The sequence below is a fragment of the Perca flavescens genome, chromosome 16 (genome assembly GCF_004354835.1).
Source record: "Perca flavescens isolate YP-PL-M2 chromosome 16, PFLA_1.0, whole genome shotgun sequence".
In the NCBI taxonomy this organism is placed as follows: Eukaryota; Metazoa; Chordata; class Actinopteri; order Perciformes; family Percidae; genus Perca; species Perca flavescens.
Genome location: NC_041346.1, coordinates 24,453,456 through 24,462,469, shown reverse-complemented (window position 1 = coordinate 24,462,469; position 9,014 = coordinate 24,453,456). Strand labels below are relative to the sequence as shown.

The 9,014-nt window shown below is 39.0% G+C and overlaps 1 protein-coding gene across 2 annotated transcripts in view; it reads left to right on the top strand.

Moving 5' to 3' along the window:
- The first annotated feature begins 2,488 nt into the window (after window positions 1-2,488).
- col5a1 (procollagen, type V, alpha 1) overlaps window positions 2,489-9,014 on the top strand; it is an 82,554-nt gene continuing 76,028 nt past the window's right edge. For both annotated transcript variants that reach the window (XM_028601455.1, XM_028601453.1), the window contains exon 1: window positions 2,489-2,935. In XM_028601455.1, coding sequence (XP_028457256.1) covers window positions 2,836-2,935 — 100 coding nt within the window. In that variant the 5' untranslated portion in view covers window positions 2,489-2,835. The remainder of the gene's footprint in view (window positions 2,936-9,014) is intronic.

Genomic DNA, 9,014 nt, shown 5'->3' with positions numbered 1-9,014 from the left:
ACATGAGTAGTTAGAGAGCTTTGAGATTAGTGTGGTGTAGGTATAAAGCCACCCTAAATACAGGGCACAGGCCATAATTTGAAACATATATCTGACCACGTAACCATTATATGGCTAAGTGGTCAGTTCAGAAAAGCTAGTGTATTCTTGATGTAAATATCCTCTTCCCTTTTGACGACAAGCTACTCATGTGATGCAATTAAATCAAACATTTAATGCCTTTTAACCCAAGAGAGTATAACTATATGGCAATGGGAGTAACCTCAGGTAAAACTACTGTGAAGGCTGAAGGCAAAAGTCTGATATGTTTGAATGTGATTATAGTTACAGTCTGTATACTAATGACATTTGACAGGGGTTTCAAGGTGTGTACTTTTGTTTTTGTTAGCCCTTGTGTTGTCCTCGGGTCAAATTTGACCCATTTTCAAAGTTTTTTATATCAGAAATATGTATGTTGTATAGAAGCCATACAACATTCTTTGCAGGTAAAATTAATGATTACTTCCATTGAATTTTGAGTGTTTTATTCAATTTTACAGCATATGAAAAAAAAAATTAAATGGTTTTAAAACTTTGATATAAACTGTGATTCACTCAACATCCTCTGATGAACTATTAGTCAAAATAATTCAGAATTTCTTCTGTTTTTAAACTCAAAAATTAGGTCATTTAAATTAGGTTTATTGACCATGAATAAAAAAAGCGTTGGAAAAAAGTGACAAAAACATTTTAAAAAGCGTCAAAAGCATAGAAAAAAGCTGTCTGTGAGGGAATGTAGCCCCTGCCTGAGTATTACATAAGAGCCTTTTGAAATGTGAATGCGGATGTGGAGCAGTCATGTTACATTTGGTCTTCTTCTTTAACTTGATATGCTCCAAAGCTTTTTTAACAGTTTCACTATCCAAACAGCAGGATATTAAGGCTGCTCCTCTTGACATTGTCCAGTCTGTAACATTAAAAGGTCACTCGCATGTTTTAAGATGGTCTAACTTAACACCTCACAATGTGACACAGTGGCATATGTGGCCGTTTGTTTACTGTGCTTAAAACCTACCTTTACTGGCCAGTTATTGGAAGTCTGCCCCCCACTGGAAGAACCATATGACAGCTTATCAAAGACAGCTTCTGAAACAACGTCAGCAAGAGCTAGTGTCTGAATCTCACTGTGGCTCAAAATAAGTTTTAAAAATAGTACCGCTCTTCAATGTGGTTAATACATTTGCTGTGATTAGGTCACATATAAGCTGCTTTTCACAGCTGTGACTATTCCTCTTCATTGAAATGTAACAGTGACATGTACAGTGTGCTTTGAATGTTGGTTGGTTGGCTGATGAACTGTTTAAAGCTCATGTTCCAATTTTGTATTACAAGAGAGAAAGTAATGTTTCAAGCTCAAATGGGATCTGGGAAGTTCCAAAATATTTGTTATTTGGGAGGTGTACTTTCTGTAATAGATGCTAATAAAATAGACATTTTGAAAGGAGCATTTCACAGTAGGCCTATAGCAAAAATAACACTTACTGTACAGTTGTTTGGACTCCACCTGCACACACTATGTGTGTTTTACACATTGATTAGTTGGTTGATAAACCAACTAATCACTGCATCCTGTTACGCCTGATTAATAAAGATAATAATAATAATAATTGAGTTTTGTCTTGTTATTCTTTTCTTAAACTGGGCCTGTCCTTGACAAAAGCTGGACTATCTTGCCCAGAGGGTGATCATCACTTGTTTATCCATCATGTCTGTAATTGCTGGTGTGCTCCAGTTGTCCGTTGGGAGTCAAGGTTACTCATCCTCCAGCCTAATGTGTCCCTGAAAAATGCATCAACAACCAATTGACAAGCAGAGAACTTTTTAGTCTGCCAGTTACCCGGTTTGGTATTTTTTTTCTTTTAAATTAATAACCTTAAATAATAAAGTTAAAGTTAGTTATTGAAAAAGTTAAAATCCAGACTAATCCAGCCTAATCCAGCCTTGTGAGGTATAGTGAACTAGTGGACCACTCTACATTGTTATTGAAACAACGACCTGGCTGGCTATATGTAATACATACATCATTTGAATTACGTGTCAGTAAAAGTAATGTTCAATAGGATACTGGCTGAATGTGGAAGTATGGACAAACTGGTTTAAGTGGGGCCCACTTGTTGATAGGCTACAACAAAATCTCATCACGACTCCCTGACTATCACACCCAGCTTGGAGAATCACTATAGGCCTGCTATACAAAACAAAACCGTGCATATTAAATTGCATGCCTTTCTCCATGATTTGTCTCAGGGGCAGTTTGCTTTTCCCGCTCTGCCTGTCTCCTCTCCTCTGGAAGTAGTGGACTCCATGCAAGAATTGTAGGCGTGAAACTTTCCCCTCAACTTTTCCTCCCACCCACGGCCAATAACAGGGCTGGCTGTTATGTATGGACTACTCTGATTTGCCCGAGTCTCCTGTCCGCGGAGTGAGTGACAGCCTGGGGGTGGGGGAGACTTTAGTGTTGCTCCGTTGGACTTGAAGGGGTTCTACGTGACGACTGAAAGAGTGGGTAGCAGTTCTGAACGGAGGCGCGGTGGTGCAGGACAGTTCAGAAAAGCAGAGAGGAGAGGAGCTGTGCGGGAGAGACGGCTGCCCATCCGTCAACTAGCTGGAGGAACGCACACTAACAAACCCTTATGGCTGCTTGAGAAATAACGATACACCCCCCCCCCCTTTTTTTCTCTTTCTCTGGGACTTTTTTTGCTTTTTAGTGTCGCCCTGACCAGAAGTTGTTGCGAGTCTAATTAGTTGCTCCAAGTTGAAAAGTGAATCCACTTGCCGTGGACGTCTCTGGCGGTCATGGATACCCATATAAGATGGAAAGTTAAACGGAGGATAAGGGACGCCCAAATCACTTTAGCGGTGATTCTGCTTTTTGTCACATCGCAAGCAAGTTCAGGTAAGAAGATGCAGCTGTGAGATTTGTGGACGGAGTTTGGAAACTGAAACAAAAAAAAAAAGTTTTTCTCTTTGGTTATAGTGGATCACTGTGATGTCCGCCCCTCCTCCTAAACTCATCTTTGTGCATTTATTGGTGCCTTAATGTATTCAGCTTGGTCTGTCCGAAACTATGGGACTTGTCAAAGTATCAAAAGACGGCACGTTTTTGAGAGAACTCGTTTTCTTTCGAGAAAGGCTCATATGGAACTGGCGACTTATTGTTTCTGAGGTACTGGTCTAATTTGAAGTTGTGCAAAGTTTTTCTACTGAAAAAAACACCCAATAGTTGATTAATAAAAATGTAATGCCCGAATAATCTTAATGGCTTCTTGTGGCAAAGTTTACATGCAGACAGTTAAAGGATAGTGTACAGTATGTCCCTGACTTACAAACAAAATGTATTTTTTCAGATGCCACTTTAAGAAGGTATCAAATTCGTGTTTTGCATTTTGCAGACTTATTATTAAATTGTAGCCTTAATCGCAAATTTTCTGTGGTGCAGTTCAAGGAAGTTTTAAAAAGGCTTTTTTTCCCTTTAGCTTTAAAAAAAACCCTGATGATAGGGATGAGCATAATTTTCATAAGAGGGAGGGGCTGTAGCTCATCTGAAGTGGTAGGGTGGAGCCGCCTTAAAGACTGACATCAGTTTCTAAAGCACAGGGCCCTTTGCTAAGTCTCAGAACCCCATATATTTCATTAGTTGCTTTCTACAAAATCTCCACATAATTCTTAGTAACAGTTGTATAACTCAGAGTGTGAAAATATGAATGTAAAAGTTTGGCATTTCTCTTAAATATCAGTTACCCAGTCCGCATATAGACTGGTAGCAAGAGGATTTGTTTTTTTGTTTTTTTAATTTATCATTAGACACTTTGGAGTGGCACTGTGTCCCATGGGTGTTCAGAGGTCACACAGTGCTGTGGTAGCGGGGTCTGGTCTACATGTATTATTAGCACCTTAAGACTGCCTGGCATGATTGGTGGTCTGCTGTCTGCTGTGAGGCTCTGACACAGGACTTTAAGGTGAACAGGTGGCTTCTTCTGTCTGCTTCATGGACAGTGAGAAAGTGTCCAAGATTGTGCTGATGCTATGAATGTGGTGCTGTGCGTTCACCGAGTCAGATGCTCAATCTAAACCTCACGAGTCAGATGCTCAATCTAAACCTCACCGAGTCAGATGCTCAATCTAAAGCCATTGGAAATTTGAAATGATTCTAATGAAAACCAGATGCAGTTGAAGTGGTTTTACGAGGTCATATACTATACTGTTAAATATATAAATTAATTACTGCAGCTTGTTTATTTTCATGTTGCCTATAAACACTGGTTGTTAACTGAACACAACTTAGGTCACTGTATAACGGCTGGATCCAGATATGGGTCATTTTTGATGATAGAGGAGGAGTTGGACTTGAGTTGACGTAAGAGAAATTGGGACTGATTCCATTTTGATGCTGCAAGCTGGATTTAATCAGCTCCTTATACCGATGGAGAGAAACCAGGGTATTGTAAGTGATCGTCAAGGGCCCTGGTACAATTCCTGAAACTTGACACTTGACACATGCCGAATGGGAAATGCTTGATGACTAGCAACATGCCAACTACATGCAAGTTTTCTGTAAACAAGTTATCTTGTTCTTGAAGTTTAAGATTTTCACTTTTATTCATCTTTTTGCTCATCATGTTCAGTTAAGCATTAAGTACTGTATAGTATTGGATTAAACTCAGTTCTTGTTTTAATATAAATGTGAATTCACACTAATGTCGAAAAATGGAAAAATATTACATTTTTGCATGTATCTGTCCCATCTATTTATACAGACAGTAATTTGTCAGCAGTTAAAGATTCATCTTGACCCAAAAAACATGACCTCTTAGCCTCAGGGAGGACCTGGATATGCATTTATCTGAAAGCATGCAGAGGCCTGTCCAGACACACCAGCTCTGGTTCTCTGAGACTTGTCAACTCTATACACACTATACTTCAATAAGATGCAGATAACTGAAGTATTTATATATTTTTACATTCCACTGAAATTAAAAGGAAAGTGATTGGGCAACTATAATAAGACTGTATACAGTTTATAGAGTTTATGTTACAACCTGGACAACTGTTTCATTTAATCCAGTAACTAGTTCCACATTTGATTTATAGTTATTTTTATCTACCTTAAGGTAGTCATTTAGCTTAATAGCACTGTGTACAGTTAGCTATGCAAAACCTACCTTTAGTCATTAAAATGTAAAAATTTGAGTTTTAATTTATGAAGCTGCATTCATTTCGGTGATTTTTTCACCACCTGGAGGCAGCAGATCAAGCTGGAAACCCAACACTGACAATAACTTTATAAAGTTCAATGTGTTAGCAAACTGTTGCCTATGTACACATGCAGCAGACACAAAGCAACATTAGCGTTCGTTTAGGGTTGTATGTCCGACTGGCAAATGTAAGTCTAATATTCACTTTCCTTCTATCTCTGTTTTGGTCTCAACTAACTCCTGAGGAAAATATCTGGGTCTTTAGCTTGCTAAAGGCTCCACAGTGCTAACTGGCTAACTTGTTGCTAACTTTGTCTGTGCTGTTTGGTGTTGCGGAGGTAGGGTACAGTTGGTTTACCTGTGCTTTTTTTCACTGAAAACAGCTGCCTGCTGCTGCTTGAAACCAGATTGATGAGAACAGTGACATTGAATAAAAACAATAAAGTTGTGGGCTGTAAAACCAAAACGGTTAGCAGAAAGATGCTAATAGCTCTGAGCTGAGGCAAACTGTAGAGTTGAGTGATAATGTGTTTTTGTCACATGAGGGAATCCTTTCACATAACCCACAGTCATTTAAAATAAAATAAAAAATTGGTGTAGCTTTATTGTACAGGTTTGCTAAAAAAGATAAGTCTGCAGTCAAATTAGCTCGTTAGCCTGTTAAACAATTAGCTGGCTAAAATGAGATGAATTAGCATTTTAGGTACTGACAAACCTAACAGTATAGATACAAAATATTTAAATATGCCTCTAGGTATGCAGTATATTCTCAAAGTGTATGAATTTAAAAACAATTTGGACTGAATTGTTTGAAGTTATAGGCAACCTTAGGTCAAGCTCTATTATAGAGACTAAGTGAAGTGGTAGTCCGCAGTTCTTCAGGGAGGGCATCTTGCCTTGGCATTAATGAGAAAACCTTACTTTAAACCTATGTGAAAAGTGGTAACAAAGCCTGTCTACGGAAAGCCTTTTCACTTCCTATTTAGCCCCATTGTACCGAATTTGGGTGCAGTTCCACCAGAGTTCCACTGGGGGTGATCACAGGCGAGTGCAAAATGAATGGGACTCTATGGAGCTAGACGGCTAAATTTGTCTCTTTTGCATGATTGCCGTTGAGAAATCTCAGATTTGATTGTAGTTTTTGCAAGTTCAACATGGATTATAGGTCGAAAGTTGAATGAGCGAGTACTTATGTCCTTTCGATTTCTTACAGGTTGAGTCGTTGTTGCCCATAACACGCTAGCATTCTGCTAATGAATGCTGATTGGTCAGTGAAGGACTGATTACGACCAGAGATCCCGCTTTACGGCATCCGAAGCAGAACCAGAATGTCAGAGTGAATATTTCGGCGTGGTCTTTAAAACATTAGCAAACCTCTTTCTAACATGTGTATTAACAGGGAGAGCCTAACCTGTCAGCTGTGTTGTCGCCCAGCAGTGTGTATTTTCTTTGCCTCCCCTTTCGAATGCAACATTCAAATTACTAGACAAAAAAATGATATCCTGAGAAAAGTGGATTTTGAGGGGTATAGCTCTATAGAGTCCCATTCATTCTGCACTCGCCCGTGAGCGCCCTATAGTGGAACCAGAGTGGAACTGAAACCAGTTCAGAAGCCGGAAGTATCGAGAGAGAGGAACTTCTTCCCTTATTAGAAATTCTTTGGGGGTAATAACAGAAGGCCTATAAGACATAGAGGTTAAGAATGAGCAGAGGGGGTCAGAGTTCAAAGGTGAAGGTTGGGATTTCCACTGCTGTCAGGTTTACAGTTTCATAGCCTGAAGAAAGAATTCTTGCTGTTGAAGCCCCACTTCTCCTTGTTTCATTCAGATCCTCTGACTCTTGGAGGTCAAAGATTGTGTAATAATACATTTGAAGACTGTGTTAAATGACTTTGAAGAATATAATCTCTGCATCAATTTACAGTTTTTCGGACACTGTACTTAACTTGGATGCAGAAAAAGTGATTGAGGTAATAAAGGTGTTTTGTCTTGTTTCTGACTTGTTGATGTTTTCAGATGACTGAAAAATTACATCCATTCAAATGTAATATACACCCTGGCCTTCTGGTGTGGGACCTCAGTTGTTTTGTAGTTTTATGATCAGCATGCCTGCTGTACTGTAGACCAAATCTACCTTCTTCAAATGGTTTCCTTTGGGTTTCTGCTGAGTTGCTTTTTCTGCTTAGTTTCCTCAATCAGAGTCAATGGACTCTTTTCACAGGTCTCCGAAAGTTAGTTTTGACTCTTTTCACAGTGGTTTGTTATCATTAATTAACTAAAAGTTTTTGGTCCGTAACAAACATTCGCGCCAGAACCTACTTGTGCAGAGTACTTTAGTCATCAAAAATCCTGAAATAACATTCTTTGAATACCTTGTGCAAATGAAAACAAGGATGGATTTTGGCCAAGGCTACTGATGCTGATGGACGACAGTATTGAAAGGATCAGCGGATATGCTAAGGAATAAGCCAATATGGATTCAACATGATTCAAGAATTATTCTATATATTAGGAGGTGGCATTTGTTTTATCCTTATGTACATTTTAAAGGGATAAACAGAAGAAGGCCTTGCTGTTTCACTGAGCGCCTCCACATCTGGATTTGATAAGTTCCATTGTGCTGTCTGCTAAGGCCTCCAAAACCCCAGAAAAAATGTGTTCCAGATGTTTTTTTTCCCATTCTTGGTGGAACAGGGGACCATGAAAAAAATATACTGTTGGATTTTTCAAAAGAAAATACACTATTCTGTGCTGGTTTAACAGAAAGTTCCTAATCACATAACATCTGCAGCCTTATAACTGAGTTTGTAAAGATAATAGCAGTGTGCCAGGTTTGCACACACACATCCAGGGTCATTAAAAGGTTCTTTTTTGTTTAAGCCTAACTTTATGACAGGGTTAAAGGTTGAATACAGCTGGTCTGCAGCTGTTTGTCAGTTACAGTCTCTTTATATCTGGACAGCAACTAATCTAAAGGAATTTAAGTAAATCTTGCCTTTTTGTCACTGTGTATGTAAGTTCTTTATGAGGCCAATTAGAGAATTGCATAGAGGTGATTGAATCCATGGAAAATGTAATAAATTGCATAACATATATTCCAGTGTGCTTGATTTGTAAATGTTAAAGGATGCTAACATCTGTTTGCCCTAAATGATGCTATTGAATAAGGTCCTTTTCATTTTGTTAATACCCATTTATACGACTGAATGAAAGGACAAAGATACAGTTGTACATTCACATCTGGATTCCATAAATTCCACTGTGCGAAGAGATACAGTTGTGCGTTTTTTTTCTCCCATTTAGAACAGTTTGGTGAGATCTGTCAAAATCCAACTTCAAGGGGAGAGGCAGACACAGATGTGCCTTTTGAGTTATCTCACCAAGATACATGGCAGCCATGAGGCATCACTCGTTCCATCAATAATCATCTCTCTTTTCTTTTTCTTCCATGGGGTTTTTGTAGGATGTTTCTTACTCACCTATAAGGGTCAATGCTGAGGTCATGTCCTACTCAATCAGATAAGTGGTGGTGAGAAAAAGTGGCTTCTTGTGTGTGCCTATTGCCATGGCGCTGAGGAAGGAATCTGAGTTAGTTGGACTGTGGAGGAAAGCAGTGACCCTGCAATTGCATTTGGCAGTTCAGCCTGTAAATGCAGGCTTTGTGAATAAGGCCTCTGTAAATCAGCTCTAATGCCTGATAACAACATGGGAGATAAAACAAAATATGCAGGGCAAGTTTTTGACCCTATGTCAGAGTTAAGGAGATCCTTTGTGCAGCACA